This window comes from Vanellus vanellus (assembly GCF_965231255.1).
Source record: "Vanellus vanellus genome assembly, chromosome: 11".
Taxonomy (NCBI): Eukaryota; Metazoa; Chordata; class Aves; order Charadriiformes; family Charadriidae; genus Vanellus; species Vanellus vanellus.
Window position 1 is genome coordinate 20,489,984 of NC_138916.1, and position 24,943 is coordinate 20,514,926.

Consider the following 24,943-nt stretch of genomic DNA (forward strand, 5'->3'; position numbering starts at 1 on the left):
TCCTGCCTGAGCAGCAGAATACTGGCTGCCTCCTGGATTTCTAATACTAGTGGCTTTTTTCCCTCGGCTAGGGCAGGCGATATTGTTTGTCCTGACCCCACAAAGTTGAAAGGTGAATTATCAGAATACATCTTACCTCCCTTCAAATCCCATTGCTAGAATGGGAGGGGACAGGGAATCATCTCTGTTATTGTAATTATGCTGCATCAGAGACTGGCTGATCTGAGACTAAGACGCTGCGAGGCTCTGACCAGGCAAAAATACAGAGGCGAAAATCAAGCATTTCTATTGCTTTTAAGTGATGTCAGGTCTGGCTTTGGTAGAAACCTGCCTTCCCCTTCCTCTGTAGGACCACAGCACCACTATGTAAGCTTAAGCCTGTAAGTCAGAAGCCAGGCAAGGACAGAGCACAGCATGGTACATCCATCTGTTGGAAGCCAAAGGCTCTCTGAAGCTCTCAGTCTCAGTTACCTCAATGAGTAGAAAGACATAAGGTCCCTCCCTCCCATCCCCAGCATGGCAGAGCAATGTGCTTTGCGATCTATTTGACAACTCACACGGATATTACCTATCGAAGCGCTAGTGTCTTTGATGCCTTAACTGTTCAGGCAGGACATGCTAAATATCATCTTGCAGAAACTTCTGATGTCTACAGGGAGCAAGACCCCTTCTTGACCTTTTCTCTTGCTATTTTGCTGGTTTTGTTCTGTGCTTCTCGGAGCTGCTCCTCCATTCCAGATGCACAAAAGGGGTCAAACTAGCAGAGGTGGCTTGTACCAAAGGCTTTGGCTTCTACCAAGAGATGCTTTAAAAGGAAGATATTTGTGCTTGTGACATAGAGCAAAGAGGGACAATATGTCTTTCACTCAAATTGATTTACCCACCAACCTTCTACGCAAACAAGGATAAAAGCAGCATTTCAGTCTGTATTACAGCAGATGAGCTCCGCATGCAGCACAAGAGAAAGAGCTTTAAAAAAGACTGAGCCAGCCCCAAGATCTGATGAGGGTGAGGGAATCAGAAGGCTCTTTCATATCATGTGGCTCGAAGACAGCATTTACCTAAAATGCATCTTAGTTAAGATACTTATCAAAGGCTTAGAAGAGAGGGGACATGCCAAGCAAGAAGAAACACAGAAAATGAGTCAGTTGGACTAATCCTTTTAGTCAGGGTTTTTCTCTTCCCCTCCTTGCAGAAAGCTGGGAGGGGATTACTGGTTCCAGGTAGGAGGATTGAAGGTATGCTGCACAGCTGTATCTTCTAAAAGCAGCATGAAATTAATGCCATTATGTGGAGGCCACTCCTGTTGACCAGAGGGCACACATAGCTCCGAAGTGTTTCTCCTCTCATGGTCACTGACCCTTAACATCCCACAGTCCAGAGAGGCTGAGCTATTAATTTACAAATCAGATGTCAATGAATGAATACCAACATCCCCAAATATGCTCATCATTGTGAATGCAACCTCTGATCTCCTAAGAACTACAAAAAAGTTCAACTTCATCTAAGTGTCAGGTGGCTGAGAGAAAAGAATTCTTCCAGATAGAGTTTATTGATCTTCAAAAAATGGAGCTTTCAGTTTAAATTAAAACAAAAAACATTTCTTCAAAAAAAAACCACACAAAAAAAACCCCAACCCAACAACCTTAAAGACAGAAAAATTCAATAAAGCAAGGATAAAGTCTAAGGCAAACAGAGAAGATTAAACTGAGACCTTACCATCAAGTTGGATTGCAAGAGGAAACAAACTGAAACAGGCTAATTACAAACTCCTAATTTTGTCTCCTGTGTACTTAGATTTTATTGCGTGTTCATCTGTACTAAGAAATATATAAAGGAAGGCCTAAGTCAATAGCAAACAACCAACTACAGCTGGATGTATTCTTTGTTTATGCAGTTGAGCAATAGATTTGACAAAGCAGAAATTCTATTTAAACATCTTAATTTTGTCTGTTTCTGCAACATCCTCAATACGCAAATGTTAAGAAGGATCAAGTTAGATAATGAAGTTTAAACTGTTCCCTCCCTTTTTCATCCATAGGGAAGGATACACCCCTACACAACTGCAAATCAGCTGCTGTGTTTTACTGATCTGCCAAGGTTTTCTTGAGGAACATGGGTCAGTTAGACCGAATCAATCCCAATTACGTCAGCTAGGCACTCAGCTCTAAGGATGTCACTGGGCCTTTGTTTGGACACAGTCAATGCAAAGGTGCCAAGTTAGTCTGTTTTTCAGACTAACGAGTTCAGACAAGTTAGCTGTTTTTCCTGCTTTGGCACCTACTTATAAGGCAGTCTTTTGGACGGCTCACTTTTCATAATCAAGTAATACAGGTGAAAAGTGGTTATTTAGGAGTATTTAATTTGTATTTCTAAACCTGTAAAGCTTTAACACAAAAACCATAGCAGAAAGAAGGCATCAGAAGTTTCTGTAAGGTGATTTCTAGCAGATCCTTCAAGAGCAGTGCATGAGTGTCTGAAGAGATCCCAAAATACATTCATGTCATCACAGAGATGGGAGGGAAGGATATTAGCCCAAGTTACCGAAGTGATAAACTAAGACTTGCACAGAGCTCCTACCATTTAGCAGACACGTGTATCATGCCGCACGACTGGAGTGTGATATTGCAAGCCTGAAGGACTGGGAAATCACCACAAAAAGAGAGTTAGCATTGAGCTTACAATGAGCAAGTGAAAGAACTGAGAATGCTTTGAAATGTTTGCATTACAGTCTTTGATTAGCACGGAGAACTGCCTTTAACATACAACTTTATGTTTGTACTGAAGTTTTACTATATCAATTAAACTAAATGTTAAACATTTCAAAAAAATTTTTAAATAAAAATTAAATTAAATCATCTGCTTACTTAATCTGCTCTTCTCTCCTTCAAAACATAGTAGCAAAGGAAGGAACTCAGCCTTTGGAGCAAATATAGAACATCCTTGCTTTTCTTACGCTGAGAATATTAACACCATATTATATGGCTGCTGCTATTACACGAAGAAAAGTGATCAGTAGTACTCTGAAGCAAAGTATGTAGTAGACAAGAGAAGGGTCAAAACCAGAAAATTAGATGTTCAAGATATCTGAGCAGAGAAACATCTAGTGCTGGGAAACCATGAAATACAACAGGGAAAAATCCCACCCAGGCTTCCTGATGAGACAAGAGGATGAAGGGACACAGTGTGGGTGCAGTCTGCATTTCATGCTACTTTATGACTTCATCTTGGCTTCACAAATATTTGAAAACCTCAATCCCGGGCCTACGCGAGGTAAACTCCAGGGATACAATGAAACTGAATGGCAAACACAAGACAAGCTTTATCGCACCTCATGCTCCTTTCTCTGACCTGATAACCTTCCTCTGAAGAAGTGAAGCCAACCAGGGAGGTATTAAAAGCTTGGGCACCGTCTCAAGCACCCAAGAGATGATGACAATGTTAAGCTATGTAATGGTGCCATCTCGTGGTAATAATAAAGATGACGGTGGATCAACTGCACATTTTCAATAGTACACTGCAGCCACTGTGGCCATTAAAGACAACACATTAAAACAGATACCTCTTAATTCATCCATATCGTTTAAGTTCTACAGTGCATGTTCACCATTAAGACACCCACAAGTACAAAATGACCCCATGATGATTTACAACCACAGGTTATAGCATCCCCGCACTGAAAGAATCTTGATAGCACCAGAGCCACAGCTCAGCATTAAACAGAAAAGCAAAATCCACCATAGAAGAAAAAATGAATTCAGACTAAAAAAAATCAGGTGCACTTGTAAACACAAAACTTTAGAACAACTTGCCAAGGAATATGGCAGATTTCCCACCGCCCAACATCTGAAAATCAAAACTGTCACATCAAAACAATCTTTCTAAAAAATGGGTTGTTTCAACCAAAACCAATGATTTTTGATATAGCAGCCATGCATGAAATTGTCTGGCTTACATTATGTGAAACATCATGACAGATTAATGTAATGAAATTTCTAGCCTTAAAATCCATATGTTTACTTTTCTTGAGACGATTCAAAAACTTTATTTAGTTGGCACCCACCCACCCAGATCACTGCTAACGCTAATGTTGATGTCTAACATCTCACTTGTAGGCCAGACTTAAGTGTCTGTGCTTATAGGAACAATAGGTACAAATTTCCTTTCATCAGGTCTTCCATCTCTCAGGCACACATACTTACCCCCTTGTCTCCTAAGCAGAAATACCAATGTGTCAAGCCACAACCACCAGAGTGTGGATTCAGAGAGCGATTAAATCCAAAGTTTTGAAAACTTAACTCTAAAAATCAGAATGCCTTTCAAGCCTTTGCCAACTTTTCCAGCACTCTGAAACAATCCTATCCTTGAGTAAATGCAGATTTCCTTTAAATAAAAGAAAGAACTTCCACTGGGAGAAAAGATGTTTGTGCTGTTGGTGGGTTGGTTTTTTTTCCTGATATGTTCTATTAAGACAGTGAAGATATTGGATCTGTTTCTGCTTCAGACCCTCTTAGGATTCTTGTGATCTCACTAAGAAGCAATTCAGACTGCCAAGAACGAGTTGCAGGTCCAAGCTTCTAAACTAATCAGATACCTTAAAGCACTAATATAAAACACACACACACACAAAAAAAAAAAAAAAAAGAAAGAAAATCAATATTCAGACTAATTGTTCTGTAAGTCAGCATTTCAGAAATAATATGGAGCAAGCCTGTGTCTTCCTGCAACCTGTAGTCCAGGAGTTTAGTACTGTTAAGTAGGACCTCACAACTCCTGGCTCCGGTTCTTTACTGGATATAGATAATAGGCAAATGTCTGTATCCTCTTATTCTACTGTTTCTGCTCAGCGTGTTTCATTTGCCAGGCAGGGCAGATGAACTGAACATAGAACATCCCTAATTGTCATAAGTTTTGATTAGTAGGATGATGTGATCACTTTCTTTGATTAGAAAGTACCAAGCCATCTGCCAACACCATCTCATCACATGCACCTTTACTTACTTCTGTAATATGCCCAGTTGCCATCATAAGCATTTTTGATGAAAATGCGTGACTTAGAAAACAGAAAAGCTAAACATAATCAAGGAAGACAATTCTTACACAGAGGAAAGAAGCAACTTTTCTGTGAGAACAGTCAGTAAAGTAGCTGTGGATCACTGGATAACAGAGAGATGAAACAGAAATTCAGTTTGGGGATATTGAAAAATTGCTGTTTTTTCCTCTGACTCAAAGCGTCCCTAGATATAGAATGAATTTAATCAAATTAGGTGTCTGCCCATTCCACATGCAGTACCTTATCCATCTTCTTTATTCTACTACAAATTCATATAGAGTTTCCTGGGGCCTTCTTAGGTAAAATTTTCTTGAAAGACTTAAATCAGATCAAACTTAATATTCCCCACTTGTTGGAACAACTCCAGTTTACCTTACCTTGACAATTACAATATAGGCTGTTAGGTGCAACTAGACATAAGGATAGTCTGCTAGGCTACTGCAACTCCAGAACCAGCTTTCATGAGGAGAGACACAATCATTTTCTATCATACTTAGGAGCAACTGCTATTGTAACTCTTCACAAGTATTCTATTTTTTTAAAAAGGTATGGATTTAACCATAAGTTAAGTAAGAATGTAGGCTGCTGCACAGGAGGACACACAGTTTCTAGCAGTCTTTACAGCATGCCCTTTGTGACTTGCTGAATCAACAACATGAAGATCAACTGATTATAAAGTTAGCCCTAAATACATTCTCTTTGAGACAAGAGAACCATAGCAACGTGATTAAGGCTGGCACACAATTCAGTGTTTTAATTCTCTTGGCAAAAACTTCTAGGTTCCAATTATAGCATTTTTATTTTTTTTAAAGAGATGCCTAGAAAGGTCTGATTTTATGTGTCTCAGGCATATGGTTTACTGAGCAACTCAACAGGGAAGGAGTTACTTGGATACATGAATAAATGCTATGTTAAATCACAACCTTAAACAAAAACAGGGTGACAGGGCTATGTGTGAGCAATTATCCCATGCAGGGGAAGAAATATACATCCCTACAGTGTATCTACAATGCCTACCTACAGAAGTGTGTCCCTGGAAATGTTGGATTAGGTTCTGGAAAGAAATAGCTACTTCTCCTTGTTCCAAGGAATCCACTTAAGGAATTACAGGCTGGGGGATCTATTCAGGTTCAAGACCATTCTGCTGTTCACCACTCAGCCTACCTCTTTGCAAAGCCTTCTCTGCCACTGGACTAAAGATCTGATCCTTAAGAGTTTCACCTGTAATCATTAATACAACATTCAAGATTTAGAAATTCCCCACTAAAAAAAATATAAAATTCTAGTACAGGACCAGCTTGTGGTGAAAGAACAAAATTCCTTTACCAAGCCATAACATTAGTAATCTGGTGAAATATATTATACTTCCAAGTTAATTAAATGCAAAATGTTACAAAGAGCCTACAGGAAATAAAACATACAATATGTAATCTACACAAAGTTCTGCGCCCTGAACTTACACATAACATGGTCACAGTGCCTGAATTTGAAGCCAGTTTAAGGCCTGTAGCTTGCTCACTCTTCTGTGCATCAAACTTTTTCTGTGTTGATGCAGTTTGTATGCCATCCTGTCCACCACGGGGTTTGAGGCAGATTTTTTTTTTTCTGCTAGAAAAACTCAACCAAAAGCAATTCAAGATCAGTTGTTCTCTTTGAAAGGAAGGTTACAGCTGTCATTCTGATACCGATGTGTGTTGCGGTATCTCTCTTCCATAATGCAGGATGTGGTTTCCATAGAAATATCTTCTTACTTCAGTATCTACAAGCCCTCCAAGTATTCCCTTTTGGACATCTCATGCAATCCAATAAAATCTTTTCAGAGCAGGGAAATAATCAGGCTCAACTACTACTTAAGTACTCGGTGAAAAGAAGAAGAAAAGGACAATTAGCAAACAAAAGCTTTATTTAAAACAAATCACAAGATGGAGAACATGTGCCTTGCAAAAAACATTGTATCTTACCTGAAGAAATCTCTCCAGTATTACAAATTATGAACAGTCAATTACAATTTTTAAGACCACGCTGAGATTTTGCCAATTTCTGAAAGTGCAATTATGGTATAATTCTAAATTTTTTGGTCGCCTTGTCTCCAACTAAGCCCCCAGGGCCTGCTCTTTTTCTGAATCCTTTGCATTGCCGAGTATTGCCTGCACCTTGTTCCAAGTCCTCTTGTTCAGGACCCTGTGAGTTTAGAGTCCCTGCTGCTGCTGTGTCATCTTTTTCTTCTGTGCAATCTCCTACCACTTTCCCAATGTCAGGAATATATTCAACGCCCTGAAATTAGAACCAAGACAGAGGGAACACCAAATTACACACAAACAACATAAACAGTGACTTGATCCTAATATAAAATGCTTCTGCTAACCTGGGCAACCATAAACATGCAAGGCAAGAAACTTAGCTGCATTCTTTGTATAGAACAGCTTAATTCCTGCTGCTGTGCCTGAGTTCCCAGAAGTGTCAGCATAAAGAAAACTGGGAGTACACAGAGCCTTGATCTGGCTGGGTGGGCTCTGAAGCCATGACCACAGCGCATAACGCAAGAGCGTGCACCACAGGGGCCAGTGCTGTCATAGCTCCCCAGGAGACCCATGTCTGAAGAAAACAAACTGATTTAATTGTGCGGCAACCAAAATGTGCTGGGGAAACAACCCCTACAGCTCTTTGTTTTGCTTCTACTCGTCTCTCCTTTTTTCTAATTACTTGGAAAAGCTTAATTACTGTGATTTATTTTCTCAGATACATGTTCCCCTAACTAGGTTTAGGCTTCATTCAAACCTCTCAGTCTGTTTTAGGCCTCCATCCTGCAAGAAGCTAAGCACAGTCAGATTCGCAGCTCAGTAGTGGGATAAAATAATTAGGACTGTAAAGAGCTTGGCTTACTCATTCTAAAGGTGTCACACTCAAGCTCCTGTTTAGGCACAGGAAAAAAAAAAAATCACAGTTCAATTCAGAAAGCCATTGCATACACCAACTTTGGAATTTGATGTTTTCCAGCATTTTACAGTTTCTGTATCTCAGTAAAGATCAAACCAAGACATTCAGTGAAAACTATCCTGTAGTCTTTAGCTTCTCAAACTACCACAGCTATATAAATTAGCTATATGAATCAATTATATGTGTATGTATGTTTATTATACAGCTATGATTACCTACATAAACCTATGGGTCAGTAGTAAAAAACACCTATAGTTGTCTCATATTTAAACCTTACTACTTCACTAAAAAGGAAAAAGGCCACCGATTAAAAAAAAAGTCACAAAATAGCAAATTAGTCACTGTACCTTATTCATCTGATCCACATCTGATTGTCTGGGTTTACTGGTTTGAGCATTCTCCATGTGAGAGCCCACTTCAGCCTCTGGAGAAATGGGGTGAACAGTTTTGCCCCAGAAAGAGATTAAAAAGAAAAAAATATTAGAAGACTAATTCCATGGCAATTTTCACCTTAAAACATGCCAGAAAATGCCACCTGAATGCCACCTTCAACCCCTCTTGCTTTGCTTTTGTTAATTAACCAAACCAGGGTGGCCTGATGACACTACCACAAAAGACTAAGGCGAACAAGTATACTAGAAACAAAATGTCTCTGGGTCTTTCTTGGCTTGAAAGATCTGCTGAATAGATAATCCGTTCACCTCTTACACCCAGAAAACCCATATCCTTTCTCCTTTCCAGAAAATGCAAATACCCTGACCAATTCAGATAAAGGATTATAAGCAATCATTTGAAATTGATTTTAATTCTTGCTCAATCTGGTTATCTTTTGCATTAGCTTCATATTTACATGCTTTATGTATATTACTAAACTACTTCAAAACAGCTCAGTTCGCTGCCTGGTAGATTTAGCAACTAGGATCAAATCACCTTAAATTATTTCTGTTCCTCCAATCAGCCCCAGAATAGAAATGTCACTGTGTTCCTGTTACTGAGACTATTTGCTGTAAATAAATCTCTCCATTTTTCAAACAATAAGAATTAATTCAGAATGAACAATTGGAACTATGTCTGACAACACGCAAAGGAGCTTTATTTTTATAGATACCGGTATCTATACATGTATCTATACATGTATATATACACATGTACGTGTTCATGCAGACAGAAATATGTGTGTGTATATATGTCTATGCATCCATGCACATCCAAATTGAAGTATCAGTTGAAGTAAACAGAGTGCTGCAGTTTATCTGTACTGCCACTAGATGCAGCCACATAACCTTGCAAAATTTAAAATTCTGACCTCAGGGTTATAGAAACCTTTTTTGGAATATCTATGATAGCAGAATTCTTACAACGACATTGATAGTATTCAATCCTGAGTACTGGAGAAAAAAAAATGTAATACGAACAGAATTTTCAATCTTTCTTCTCGATAATTTTGTTCCAAAACATAGCATTGCAAATGTCAATGGGGATCTACAAAATAAGAGCAGAATAAGACTTGTCTGTTTTCATGGTTGTTGCCATAGATCCAGACTGGAGCTGACAATATTGAATTACATTGTGTTTTGCTTTCTACATAACGGAGTAAGTAGGAATGAAGCACTATATTCCCGAGTGAGCCCCTAAAGACAGAATCGTATAATAGTTTGGGATGGACCTTTAAAGATCGTCTAGTCCAACTCCCCCTGCAATAAGCAGGGACATCTTCAACTAGATCAAGTTGCTCAAAGCCCCGTCCAACCTGACCTTGAATGTTTCCAGGGATGGGGCATCTCCCACTTCTCTGAGCAACCTGGGCCAGTGTTTCACCACCCTCTGTGTAAAAAATTTCTTCCTTATATCTAGTCTAAATCTACCCTCTTTTAGTTTAAAACCGTTATTACTCCTTGTCCTATCACAACAGGCCCTGCTAAAAAGTTTGGCCCCAACTTTCTTATAGGCCCCCTTTCCGTACTGAAAGGCTGCAGTGAGGTCTCCCTGGAGCCTTCTCTTCTCCAGGCTGAACAACCCCAACTCTCTCAGCCTGTCCTCATAGGAGAGGTGCTCCAGCGCTCTAATCATTTTTGCAGCCCTCCTCTGGACCCTCTCCAACTGGTCCGTGTCCTTCCTGTGCTGAGGACTCCAGGGCTGGATGCAGTGCTCCGGGTGGGGTCTCATGAGAGTGGCGTACAGGGGCAGAATCACCTCCCTTGATCTGCTGGCCACACTTCTTTTGATGCAGCCCAGGATACAGTTGGCCTTCTGGGCTGCAAGTGCACATTGCTGGCTCATGTCCGGCTTTTCATCCACCAGTACACCCAAGTCCTTCTCCAAAAGGCTGCTCTCAATCTCTTCATCTCCCAGCCTATATTGATACCAGGCGTTGCCTCGACCCAGGTGCAGAACCCTGCACTTGGCCTTGTTGAACCTCATGAGGTTCACACGGGCCCACTTATGAAGCTTGACCAGGTCCCTCTGGATGGCATCTCATCCCTCAGGTGTGTCAACCACACTACTCAGCTTGGTGTCATCTGCAAACTTGCAGAAGATCTAAATGACTGTGCACATATGGCACACCGTAAGCATACAACTCCAGTGGTTTCCATTCTGTGCCACACCATTTTCCTCTCCGTGTACCTATACCACAACTCTGGAAACACAAGCTTCGTTTTACATGTATGGTAAGCAGCACACTAGGTCAGATGATAAAGGATTTCTGCACTCAGAAAATATTTCTGCTTTATCTACTATCAACAGATAGCATGAAGCTCCGGAAAATTCTCTTTGTTATTTCCTCACTGGCTATCAGACAGCCATGCAGGAGTAATGCTGCCTTTAGGACAAAGCAAAACGACAGAAACTCTCCCCTAGTTTTAGCAGGTGTTATCTGTTCTGTATTCTCCCTTGGTACTTCCCTGGGTGCATAGCATGCGCGGTACTGGGATAATAAAAGCACAAGAAGCATTCAAGTAGATTCCATATGTAAAACAGATATAATAAAGGTATTACACACAGTTTTAAATACTGGTTTTATAGAGGGTTGATTTTCCACTGAAGATGGATGAAATAAAGCCTGTTCAGCACATTCAGTGTAAAGGAAAGTGATGCCCAGTGAGCTGCACACCAAAGTGGAGAATATAATTTAAAAAACAGATTTTTATTACATATTTTAGTGCAAAATTCTCGTGCTTCTGATCCCTTCCACTATAAAGATCAAATTGCAATTCACAGACCATATAAATATATATAAACACCCCCCCCCCATTTCTGGTATATACTTTCCCTCCTTCCTCTTTTTGTAGATATGAGATATCTCATTTACGTGCAGAACTGGTCAAGGCAGTTCCCAGGCCTCACGTGTATGTTTTACTGACAGCCACTCTGGTGGAATTATATTTACCCGTATTTTGGATTGTTTTTCTTTGTTTGCTTGTTTTCGTAGAAGATAGCAAAAAGACAAAAGAAAAAAGAAAGTATACTCTCCTCCAGGATCCGCTGTTTGCTGATCTGATCATAGTTCTCTTCAATTGCCATTAATAAACTGAACTTAGCAAGACAGATTAAAGGAAAGAGCAACACCAGTTTTTGTTGGTTTAAAGCATGAGGAACATAAATATAATGGCTTCAGAGGAAGCCAGCCTAGGGCTAAATTCTGGCTTAACTCTCCTGTGGGGTGCTGCAGACAAGATGAAAAGCAATGTCTCAACTGAAGGTCCCCAAGCCAATACAAAGCAGGATAGATGTGGGAAGGCATGGGAGCAATTTGCTCTGCAACACTCCTTGCTGCATTTCCAGAAAGAGACAATGTGTGCCCTTCTTTTGGAACCTAATGCTTATCACAGCTTGTGTGCATGCAGCAGAGAGGCCCGTCTGGGTCCCCAAGCCAGCTGAACAGATTACATCAACACGATCCCCATATGAACCGTCAGAAGGTTTTCCTACTCTGTCGCTATCTTTTGTGAAGTAGGCAGAAAATGCTCCCAGCAAGAAGGATTTACCCTGTAGGGGAGTACTTTGAATCTTCCAAAAAAACCATAATGAAAATGTTTGTGTTTCCATCCAAGAATGGTATTGGCAGCAAATTGAAGGTAATTAAACACGTTGCCCATTGGCCATACAAATTTCTTCTTTGTAATAATTTCAGAGAAACAAACCCCTCTCTATAACCCAGACATTGTGTTGTGCAACAGGAATTTTTCGGGCTAACTTCTACCCTGCTGTAAGTGCACTGCAATGGGAGTTACAGCCACTTTATGCCAAAACTGTGCTTTGTTCAGTATCTCTCAGATGCTCTGTAGTTCAATTTCATTACCTCATGATTTCTAAGAATTGTCCTGCTTACTGGGAAAGTGACCAGACCAGTGAACTGGACTCTACACTCAATAGTTTCTCTATGTGCAAACAACAGATAAACCACCTATTTATTATCACTACTTAATGCTTGATTTTATTTCTTATCTTTATATAACTATGGCTAAGTTCACACTGTTTATTTTAACTCACTTCCTGAAGGGGATAACTCCATCTGAATTTTTAACCAGATATTCACTCGCTGGCTCCAATCTCCTGGTGCTTCCACCTCCCACAGTCGCTTCTGCTCCTCAGGATAAGTCTGCAAGAATTTCTGGCAAACTGAATAGGAGAAACCAAGGGGTAAAAGCATGAATGAGTGAAAAGTGCAGTGAAAGAGGGAACGTATTCTACCCCAGAAATGCTCTCAGACCTACTTTCATTAGTTCCTTTGGAAATCTTTTCTTCTCTCTTCTCATCTTCCTTTTTCTCCTTTTAGCTGGGGCTTTTAGGAAAAGTCTATGTGGAACGACCTAAACAGGCACGAGTGAATCCTGTCTATCTTCTCCAGTTTAGCTTACTTCCTTGTAAGCGCAGAAATGCAGGACTTGAAATGACTTACTGAGCCACCTTCTTCTGGCACTGCATCACAGAACTATCTCCAGACACTTAGCAGGTTTTAGACTAACAGCCGTGCGGGTTTTTTCACCCTCACTACTCTGAAATGAAAGGTGTTTCAGTACCTTCCAGCTTTAACCATTAAGAATGCTACTCTGATTTGTAGTTATCAACAAAACCTTGGTATCAGTTAATTCTTAGGCCAATACCACCCTCCATTTTACTACTGCTAGCCTACAATCCGTTGCTGGGGTTCATTTACTTCTTTGGGGGTGGAAAACAGGAAATAGGAAGAACTAACAGAAGAATAAGAGGGGTGCCTGTGTCAGATGTATGATCGCCTTTAAAAACCATATTCCCACAAACTCCTATCACTGTCAGTACACACTGAACATTAATATAATTTGGATAAACAATCAAACGTAGTTTGCTTATGTTCTCGAACTGAAATCTGTCTTATTTAGAGGTTTCCTTAGGATGTCTGCAGAGTCAAGAGAAAGCATTCGTTGTAGGACAAACAGTTCAAAAAATTTAAAGGGGATTTTTAAATGTCCCTTAACCACCATTTTACCAGTTCCATCAACTGTACTAAGACAGTAAACTGTAAACAACAAAATTATTTTCAGGCTCTCCTCTGTCCATTGTAGTTCATCATACTACAGAAAAGGTAATTTATCTTCAATATTCAGTTGAGTTTAACAATGGGATGTCAAAACAAAAACCCTAATTCTGGTATGTAAACATTCGTATTACAATACTGAGCAGATCGCTGTTATTAATTTTATCCAAGGATATCCAAACTAAATTAACTATTTCAATAAAAGCTACTGAAAGTAACATAACCAAAATAGAGATATCTGCTAAATGGCTTTTTACTTCCTTTTAGGCCTCTATAGCACATTAAACAACACGCAAGTGAAAACTGTGCACATTCAGTAGAGATGTAGAGTAAAAGGGCATGTTCTTTTATCAAAGTATAAGATTGTGGTTCCAATGAAATTAAAAACAGGCACTGACTTCAATATACTCAACATTTAACTTACAGTATTAGTATTTTTATAAAAGTAGGACCCAGAAAACCTAATGAGAACATGATACAAGTCAAATTTATTCACTATTAGCTCTAAACTTAATTGAGATGAAAGCATAGTCTTGCAATATATAGGTAGCGTGAACACATAAACAATGCAGCTTTCTGATCCATAGTGTCTAAACCATTGATGCTTGCCATAGGAAAAATGGATATTATTGGGAGAAGAGAAAGAATGTTGTCAATACTATTCCTTCCTGAATTTAGAAGTAGCAGTACCTTAGAAACTCTTGGAGTTTATTTGTATACATTGGGGTATATTTGTATACATTCAATGGCACATCCTGAACAAGAGAAAGAACAGATACAGCAAAAATTTTGTTGACACTTATTAGGAAACAGCTCTGAAGTTGTAAGTCAATAGAAATATCTCTGGAAAAATGACAGTAAAGACTGTATACCATACAGAGAGCAACTTTAGGAAAAAACTGTTTTCTAAAGAAAACAGTTTTATAAATAATGTGAGCACAGATACTTTCTGTAAATTCTACTAGCAAAACCAGAACACAGAGAAGATATATAACTTCATAGTGATCTTTTAAAAGTGCCAAATGTTCAAAGACGGTCAATATGAAACAAGCACTAATGTAACTGGATGAATGAGCAGAGCCTAGGTATACAGCTTATTAAATCTAATTTCTTACAAATGCAGTATCTACAAGACCATTATGTGCAGCGTGTAGGCCTGACAACATCTTATGATTCTTTTCCCTCTGGTGTCAAATAAAATGGGTAAGTCACTGTCTAGGGCAATGACATAGTTCTATTTCTAAGAGAGAGTGAGGTAAGAATGCAAAATGTCAAACAGACAGTATGAGTTTTGTGCTTCTCACTGTCTTAAATAAAAATTGGCCTACCTTTCTACAGGAAATTCCAGATGTCTCAAGAAAAGTAACCAGCTGCATGCTAACAACAGTTCAGTTCAGACAAGCGTACTTTACTCTTACACAGTTAAGAAAATCCTACCAAGACCATATTGAAATTTATACATTATACATGACCCTTACCTAACGTTCCCACATCAAACGATTTACCTTGATACATTGCAGCAGAAATAGGGCAGCTGATCCCCAAGGCATCCTCAGCCATGAAAGACTGACAGAAATCATGCAGCATTTCCATCCCTAGGCCACCTCTTCTGTACTTTCTCCGGACAAATATAGTATCCAAAACTGGCAGCAAGTAACATTGACTGGTTGTACCATCACATAGGCTCCCTGAAAGCAGACAGTAAAAAATACATGAACTTGAAAACAAAATTGGTATTGCTCCACTAACTGCTGTGTGATTCTAGCCACAAATACTGCCCTGATACCTTTCCACAGGCTATGAGGGTGACCCCAACTGAAGTGCATTTGCATAGACAGTAAGACACTTTCCAGGAAGAAGATTTGTGCCATCAAACTCGGAGGACCTGCTTAAGATGAGGTTGACAGGTCTCACCATAGTATTTTTCAGACTCTGATTCTTCATAATCAGACCATCTAGGTACACAGCCAACATACATAGGAAAGTTCACTGAAAAGATATAACTGGGCTATAGCCAGAGAAGCATAAACATCCTGAATGTAATCTCAGTATATTCCTTTAGCTTTTGGCTATTCTGGTAAATCACCCCACAAACTCTTTTTGTGAAATACACTGAACCACACAACACAGTAAGATCTAAATGCTCAGAAGGTCTGTACTGCCTGATGCAGCTGGACAGTGGAGAAGGCTTCCAGAGAAAACTCCCAATACTATTGTGGTTTGGCCTCAGCCAGCAACAGAGAACCACGCAGCCGCTCGCTCAACTCCCACAGCCGTGGGAAAAGTCAGCAGAAAAGGGCAAAACTCGTGGGTTGAAATATTATAATTTAACAGAACAGACAAAGGGAAGAAGAAAGAAAAACAATAACACCGATAAAGGAATACAAGAACGCGATTACAGTACCGCCGCGCAGCGCACCGACCCGCACAGCAGCGGCCCACCCGCGAGTGGCGACTGCCTCCCCCTCCCCGGCTAGCGCCTCTTATAGCGGGGCATGGGTCACGTGGGATGGAATACTTGCCTCCCTGCCGGCTCCTTGGGGAAATTAACCCCATCCTTGCCGGAACCAGGACAACTATTTAAGATAACAATTTCAGAATGACTGCAGGGATAGAAGAGAGGCGCTCTCGGCCTCTGCATACATTGCTGTTGTGCCTTTGCAAATGGTATGATAATACTCTTAAGAATGAAACTTGACTGGCCCTCTCGTTTGCACCTCCTTTCTGACTTTTACTGGTCAGAATGTTATACAATCCTTTTACTGCATATTCAGTCTTTGATCTCCTAGTTCAGTAAATTCCATAGACAACTGTAAAAAAGAATATTTCTGTCTTTCAGTTATCTGTCAACACATACCCAGGAGCCACCTTCAAACCTTTGTTGGTAAGAGAAGAGAACCACACGAAAAGCTTTGGGGTTGCTCCACCTGAAACTGGAAACAGACCCCTAACTGCTCATGCTCACGGTGACTCTGGGCCAGAGGAAGGGAAGTCCATCACTCGCCTCCTTCAGAAAACAGAGCAGAAGCTGGGCAGCCCCAACAACCCAACACATAACAGGGAGGCAAATGATTATCCAAAGAAGAAGAACCGTGTCTGAGAAAGCACCAAGTAGAATCCAAGCAATAACTAAACTCACAGCAGCAGGTTAGGTTCAACCTTACAATGCAACACACACAAGTCACACCTCTGTAGGAAGATGAGTATAGACATTAATTAAGGCTTTTGGGTATAAAGCCATAAACTACTGAGTGGTGCATTTTAAGAAAGTACAGTAAGTAATTCTCTGCAAGTCACTCGACTTCCATGGAGTGGTAACGGATCACACATGTATGTGCTTCTAGTCCACCACTTGAACTACTATGATCAGTGTTAAACTAGGGTTTTCACTCAAGGACGGTGTTGCTGGCAACAAAGAACCACATGGCCGTTTGCTCACACCCTCCCATGGAGCATGAGGGGAGAATTGGAAGAAAAAGACAAAACTCATAGGTTGAGATAAAGGGCGTTTAACAGAACGGCAAAGGAAAGGCGCAAACAACAAGACGACTAATAAAGGAACATACAAAATATGATCAATGTACAACCGCTCAGTGACTGGAGCCCAGAAAGCCCAGCCCGCTCCTGAGCGGCGATTCCTGCCTCCCTCAGCCCTCTCCCCATCTATACACCGAGCATGACGGTCGCGTGGTATTGAACACACCTTTGGCTAGTTTGGGTCAGCCAAAGTACAAGTATCTAAAGGGCGTACAAGTATCTAAAGGGTGGGTTGAAGGAGGATGGAGCCAAGCTCTTTTCAATGGTTCCAAGTAACAGGACGAGGGGTAATGGGCACAAGTTAGAACATAGGAAGTTCCGTTCAAATACACGGAAACACTTCTTTATGGTGAGGGTGACAGAGCACTGGAACAGGCTGCCCAGGGAGGTTGTGGAGTCCCCTTCCCTGGAGATTTTCAAGACCCGCCTGGATGCAGTCCTGAGTAATGTGCTCTGGGCAATCCTGCTTTGGCAGGAGAGTTGGACTAGATGATCTCTAGAGGTCCCTTCCAACTCTGAAAATTCTGTGATTCTGTGATCCCCACTGTGTCCCATCCCCTACTGATATAATTGGCCGAGTATAATCTTTGCATATTCTGTATTGGTATCGGGATCAATATATGTTCTTTAGTGTTATTAATGTTAATTATCTAATCTTACTCTATTAAACCTGTCTATACTTTGACTCCCGGGTTTCCTTGTTTTTCCTGATTACCTTTCCTGGGCAGGGAAGCGTCATCAGGTGATAGAACGATTGCCTAAACTGCAACAAATTGTTATGGGTTTCTCAAACCCTAACAACGAAATACATCACCTTCACTGAAGGGCTACCTTTCCCTTACACCTGATAGAAGTCTCCTCCAGAGGCTGAGGGCTTGTGCCTTTTTCCAATCACCTTGCCAATGCCCCCTTCCCTAGACAGGGATCCCAGCTGCTTGGCTTCCCCACCCTCTAATTCCAGACTGCTGGCCTGGTGTCCTGGCATTGAAGCAGCCAGGTGACAATGTGCTTGCCTGGATAGCAGCTGAAATCTTTTTGCATATCTCGCAGCTCACTCAGGGATAGGGATCGGGTGATTATCTCTGGCTCTGTCTCTTCCTCCTGTTCTTGTGATGGCCCTGGTTCATCATCATCCCTTACTAAGCCAACTGATTTCTTTGTGTATTTCTTCTTCTGTATAGGGGCGACTGATACCAGCATGGGTTGGTTTTCTGGTTCAGCTGCAGTGCCTGTCACAGAGGCTGGAGTAGCAGTAGTGCCTGTCAGTCCATTCTCCCTCTCTTGCACCCAAGGCTGCTGCATAACGTCAAGCAGTGTTTAGTAGATACCAGCCAGGGCCCAGCAGCACAGTGAGTTGTGCCTCTCTGGAATAACCACAGCATTTTCCTTTCAAATATTCTATCATTTCATCAGGGTGCTGTAGTTGTTCAAGAGTAAACTTTCAAACCATTGGAGGTGAGAAGTTCTCTAGATACCTGCCCATATTCTCCCACATGCCATGCCACCCATGACTACCCAGCCTCGGGGCAGATCTCTGGGTGGTATTCTTAAATAGTTGTTTAAACCTAAACAAGACCTGAAAAACATTCAGGAGACATAGCAATAGGAACACGCTGGTGTAAACATCCCAAGGATATTCAAAATTCCTAAAGGCTGTTGTACCTGGCCCAAAGGAGAAAAGGGAGGCAAAAGAGCTGTGGAAAGTATCCCCCCCCATTTCCCCCCTAGATTGGGTGCAAATATTAATAAATTCTGACAGATAGCACCCAATGTACGGGCAGGACAGCAGTGCCACATAAATGTGCCAACATAACCACGTGAACAGTGTTGTTATCATATTGTAAATTGATATTACACAGGACAGCAAAATGATAATCCTGATCCCTCTCTCAGAGGCGATAAACAGCATTGCAGGGAGTACATAGTGCATATGACAATTCACATAACACAACCATGTGAACAAACAAAGCAACGTTGTGACCAGCAACTATCTAACTAATATAATAAACTCATATAACAAATTCATTTTAACATGCTCTGGTCAGATCTGTCATTATCTCAACCCTTCACGTCCCATGTTGGGTGCCAAAAAGGACTCTTGTGGTTTTGCTCCAGCCAGCAACAAAGAACCACATGGTTGTTTGCTCACACACCCCTCTCTGGTGGGAAGGGGGGAGAATTGGAAGAAAAAGGCAGAACTCATGGGTTGAGATAAAGGCAGCTTAACAGAACAGCAAAGGAAAGAGAAAAACAACAACAGTAAGACTGATAACAGAATATACAAAACACAATTAACATACAACCACTCTGACCAGAACCTGGAAAACCCAGCCCACTCCCAAGCTGCAATTCCTGCCCCCACCTCAGCCAGCTCCCCCAGCTATATACTGAGTATTGAACACCCCTTGGGCTAGTTTGGATCAGCCATCCCAGCTGTGTCCCGTCCCAGCTCCTTGTGAAAATTAACACTATCCCCACCAGTAGCAGGACAGATGGTCCTTGCTAACAAACTCATTACGACAGTCACCTGAAATCATGGGGACATGATATAATGCTCTACATGTGCACAAAATACAGATTCAAATATAAGCCTCCAAACTATTAAAACTCAGTTGTCAGTGAAAACTGTCAAAAAAAATTAGAACCAAGGGATTTATATTGCAATCATGTATGGCAAACTTAAACTGGAGTCAAGAGAAAGTTGATTAAGAACAGATATTCAGCGTCCAAAATTTTAACGTTCATCCTAAACAACTTATGGTCCTATTGCAGGAGGTTCATTAACAATTCACTGTACAACTTCCACTCAGTGCAGAATACCATAAAAACAGAACTTCAAACTATTTGACAGCATAAGCATTCAACCCTGAAATGAATGACCAACATCAGCTCACCAACTAACTACACATAGGATAAGTCACCATAGAAACATCTGATTTATTTTTATTTTTAGAAAATATTTATAAAGATTTAATGCTGCTTCTATCTGGGTACATGGCAGTTTAAACAGAAATGGATATCCAGGCCTTTCTAACAGAAAAAGATTACATTTTCTTATTTTGTTGCTTAAATGTCACCAAGACCTTCTCAGTTTTCTTTCTTACTGCTTACTAGCGTACCACTCTGTCTAGTTTTCAGTATCTTGAGACATGAAACTCTCATCCTTTCACTAAGACCTATTTCACAGGTCTCCTATTGAATGGCTGTTGCTAAATTCCAGTATAAGACTTTTACCTAATAAATCCATTTTTTCTTTATCACATCCCCATAGCTATCTTAAACTGAGGTCTACTTCTGTTCCTTGAGTTGGTGTCTAGTACCTTTTGCTGGTAGTCACCAGGCCTGACTTTGATTACTCACTTTTCTAGGATGCCAATTCAGCAAAGCATACATGACTATAATTCTAGACCCTGATTTGTCAAGGCTGTAGCTTTCCATTTAGCAAGAATCCACATCACACATACTCAGCTATACAAGAGTATGTAGCTACATAACCACTCAATTCACATCCAGGGCTGGTCCACCCCTGCTTAATCAAAGTGCATGCTTAACTTCAAACACATGTTCAAGCACATTGTTGGAAAAAGATGGTTTGTTGTGGTGCTTATAACCTTTCAATATTTGTAACACATGATGGGTAGTTACTCTTTTCTTTAGGAGCCAAAAAATTGAGTATATCCCCAGTCCCATTGTTAGCTGCCAGCCCAACAGAGATGTTGGATTCCAGCAGTGTTGCATCATACATTCTAAGAAAGGGATAAACTTTTCCTCATGAAGTCAATAGCTTTAAGAACTCCTGCATGTTGCAAGTGTCCTTACAAGTTTATTATTATCTCATATAGTCTGTCTCCTATAAATTCTGATGAGACTGCTGTGCAGCAATCCCAGGAGCTGAGTGATTTATGTCTGTGCTCCTAATTTTGCGTTGAGAAGATGACAAAAACTTGTAATGTCTAAAGGCAGTGTAAATAAAGAAACCATGAAGCCATTCTTCACCTTGTCCCTGGGAAACATATTAGAAGAGTCATAGCCCACAGCCATTTGAAATAAAATAAACAAACAAACCAACCTTTGGAACAAAGGGCACTTTGTCTCTAGTTCCCATCCAATACCAAAGAGGTTACTGTAAACTAATGGTGGCCCAGAGGTGACCACTAGGCTCTTACACATTTGGTTCAGAGGTTTATTTCATTGTTGAAACACACAAACAGACTATGTTTTGAGGTGAGGGAAGAGACAGGGAAAATAAGAGCACTGGCGATGGACATGGAAGTATTCAGTCTGCCCTTTGAAAGCCTTTGATCTGTTTGGTTAGGTCACCAGTGCCAAATGACCAACTTATGAGCCAGCAAAATGGTAAACAGATATTACAAGGGCAGGAAAGCAGACAGCCATTAGCATTCCCAAAGAGCCACAAACCAGAAAAAAAAACAACTCAGTCCCCACATCCAACAGACGCAAACAAAACAAGGTTGTGCATACTGACTATTTCCCTGCTGAACAAGTTGGCTTGGCACACACATGTTTGGACAGGCCTTAAGCAGGCTGAGTGCTTGTGTAAAGGGTGGGGAATATTTCTGCTGAATAGAACCCAAGGTCAACCCATTGTGTGAGTTTCTATGGGAGAAGGGGAACAAAGGTTCTGGCTTCAATAAAATTAAATGAATTCATGTTTTGACTGGTATGTAGTCATTTAATTTTTATTACGGCCAGAACCTTCAGTCTGCCTCAGAAATGCACATTAAAAATATTATTGCTAGAAAACAGAGGTAGAGAAAAGCAATTATCCAACAAGATTTCACCTAATTATCTGTCAGGTTAACTTCAATTCTGATTTAATTTTTTTTCTAAAAAAAATGTATGTAATCAGTGAAAAATAAAATCCTGTTATCTTTTTAGGGATCTATTTCTAGAGAATACCACCTTGGCCACCAAAGTATTGAAAGAAATTTATGCAGGCTTGTACGAAGAAAGGTGTGAAATGGATTTTAGCTTGGGTAGCCACTTCCAAAGACCATCTCTAAGGCTCTGGGGTAGCAAAAAGCAGAGACTGGGCCAGGGTTGCTTTGCTTTGAATATAAACCAGATCTCTAAGCCAAAGTATCTATATGAATCCTTTCTGCAAAATATTTCATTTTCAGGCTCCTGTCTGCAAAGAAAGGGACAGGGACAGGGAACTGTCATTTCCTGTTGTACCTTTAAGTAGCTACATTCAATGAGGTCTAACTCCTCAGCTGTCTAATATGGAAGCTGCTGACATAGATAAAATTGGAGACATTTATCTTGGCACGTGACAAAGTGTCTTATCAGCCTCATTAGTGGCTCAGTACATCTCATCAATCTTTAGTATACCCAGTGGTAAATGCTGCATGCCTGTCATCGGACAGGAATAGGCACATACCAGAGAGGCTAGGGTGATGATCTGTGTAGTCATGAATAAATTTTGTTTTAATAAAGGTGTCTAATGCTTACGAAAAGTGATAGCCTTGAAGAACGAGTCTTCTGTTTATCTACACAACAGGTGCAGGAGGATGGCCAGTGTCAGTAGTTGCCAAATTGTCTCAAAACCTTGACTTGCAGTTATGAGTCTCTGAGCAAGGTGGGTGCTCAAGACCATCTGTCCCTCTTTAGCCAGACTACCAAAAGAGATCCAGTTAAGGATGTTCATAAGATGGATGGATGTGTGGAACTGGACCAAAACTACCAAGTTCACTTTGTACAGGCCACCTAGGAAATGGCAAATGGAAATGACTTTACAATATTGCCAAGATAGTTAATTGAAATCACTGAAGTCCATTGAAAATTTAGTTTGCATAACAGCACACTAAATCTGTAGCAAAGACAGAACAGAGTCTCTCCTCCTTGGTCACCGTTTCTATGATTCACCCAGATGACTTATGTTTGAAATAGCCACGTTCCACAGATCTGTTCTGACTTATTTGGCTCCACTGAAGCGTGTTTTTGTCATACTGTAGGTAATGGAAAATTCACAGATGAGAAATACAGTTGAATACAACATCAGCATGAGAGTCTCAATTACCTAGTGAAGAAAATAAAACTATAAAGAATGGCCAAGTAATTGCAGAGCATGGAAGTAAAGGGAATCAGAATCAGCTGGTGGGCACAGAGGAGAATTATTTCTTCCTAGGACCAGAAGCTGTAACAGAAGTCCAGCACAGTATAAAGTCCTGTATTTAAAGCTGCCCCTACTATGTGTCCTGCCCAGGATAGTAAAAGGAAAAAGAACTTACATTATGATGAAAAAAAGTTTTAAAAAAAATCTAAAACAACCATGTGAAATACAACTTCTAAGAGAAGATATTTATCTTAGCCTGTGTTGGGCCTGATAAATCCATGGGATAAATCCATGATTCATCCAGAAAGTAGAGAGAATAGGATCAGCCAGAGCATGGCTGGTATGAAATTGAAATCACAGAACTTCAGAAAGAGGAATTATTTTCTAAATGCATACAGCAAATATCAAAAGGGAGCAAAAACAATCAGTTTCAAGCTTCCCGAAAAGGCTTTGGCAAAAGACTGCAGTAATTTGTGACACAGGCCAAAAACTAACAAATATAGCTGCCCAGAATAAAAAAAACACTGGCAACAAAAGACAGATGCTGACAAAGCTGGACTTGAAGAATTTGTATTTTATGTGGACCTGGTTTAAAACCAAACTGTGACTCTCAACTTACTCAGAAACAGTTTCAACTTGGCTAATACTCCACCCATAACAGACTACTGTGCAAATTTATTTTACTGAAGCATGAATCATTACAGCCCGTACAAGTGTTTCTTTCCAAAAGCTTTGCTCAGAAATATTTATGGACTTAAAGGAAAATGTACTATGGCAATTGAAGTGTTTGCCAATTACAAACCAGTTCATCAACATATTCATAGATATATACAAGATTCGTTTATCATAGGCTGAGACTTGATTCATCATTGATAGTACAGTAACACTGTACCAGCACAGTGGTGTACAAGCTGCACCTCAGGGCGAATAAGGATTTTGCACATCCCAAGGCAGCAGAAGAGCAGACCATCTCTTATTGTCGCTGGCCTTTGAGATTCTATCACAGAAGGCACCTTCAGACTGTCCTCTGGAACCCAAAGCAATCAGTATCTGTGCAGCTCTCAAGCTGTTTCTTATTCTCCCCTTTTGGACAGATGGCTACTGATTGCTGACTTGATCAATACATTTACCTCAAAAGATACCAACTTCTCTACATTTAAGCTGCTGGTGTCAAGATGACACCCATGAATCTTAACACAGAGTGGTAACCAGCTCCTACATGGGGGTACGTAGTCAACTGCATACCTGGAGTTACTCTAATGAAGCCTTTTCCACTCTAGACGATTTAACAGCAATGTACCTGCATTAATACAAACTCTCCATTTAACAAAAAGCCTTCACTAAAGCTTATACGGGTGCAAGTAGCCCTAAAGAATCAAATGCATTGTTTCTTTTCTATGCTAGTTAATCAATTAATGATGAAATCAATTAGTCATCATCCTTTAAACTGCACAAAGCATTCCAGGACTGATCTAGTGCATCCACCTTCCTCTACACAACCCAGCCACTGCTCCTTATGCATCCAAGGGTATTGCCACTTCTCACCACCAGCCACTCCTTGATACACTGGTTTTCCACTGTGAACTTCCACTGCACTCCTTTTATCAGATATCATTCTTTCCAGGATGTAGTCCTCCATTCTGTGGGAAGGCCCTGCATTCTTTGTTCCTAGATGTATGACATTCTACTTGGCTGCATTAAAGCATATTTTATTGGAATAAGCCAGTACCTCAGATCACTCAGTGTAACTGAGAATAGAGTTCGGAGCCATCATGTTTAAATGAAAGTAATATGGATGGCTTCCAAATTCTGGGAAGGTTTGTTC

General features: G+C 40.5%; 1 protein-coding gene across 2 annotated transcripts in view; it reads right to left on the reverse strand.

Annotated features, from left to right (window-relative positions):
• Nucleotides 1-6,944: 6,944 nt before the first annotated feature.
• The window catches only part of LOC309676447 (protein FAM169B-like), a 43,921-nt gene continuing 25,922 nt past the window's right edge, over nucleotides 6,945-24,943 (reverse strand). For both annotated transcript variants that reach the window (XM_082488992.1, XM_082488991.1), the window contains 4 exons: nucleotides 15,011-15,193; nucleotides 12,482-12,610; nucleotides 8,338-8,414; nucleotides 6,945-7,327 (listed from right to left, as the gene is read on the reverse strand). In XM_082488992.1, the coding sequence (XP_082345118.1) occupies nucleotides 7,106-7,327; nucleotides 8,338-8,414; nucleotides 12,482-12,610; nucleotides 15,011-15,193 (611 nt within the window). In that variant the 3' untranslated portion in view covers nucleotides 6,945-7,105. The remainder of the gene's footprint in view (nucleotides 7,328-8,337; nucleotides 8,415-12,481; nucleotides 12,611-15,010; nucleotides 15,194-24,943) is intronic.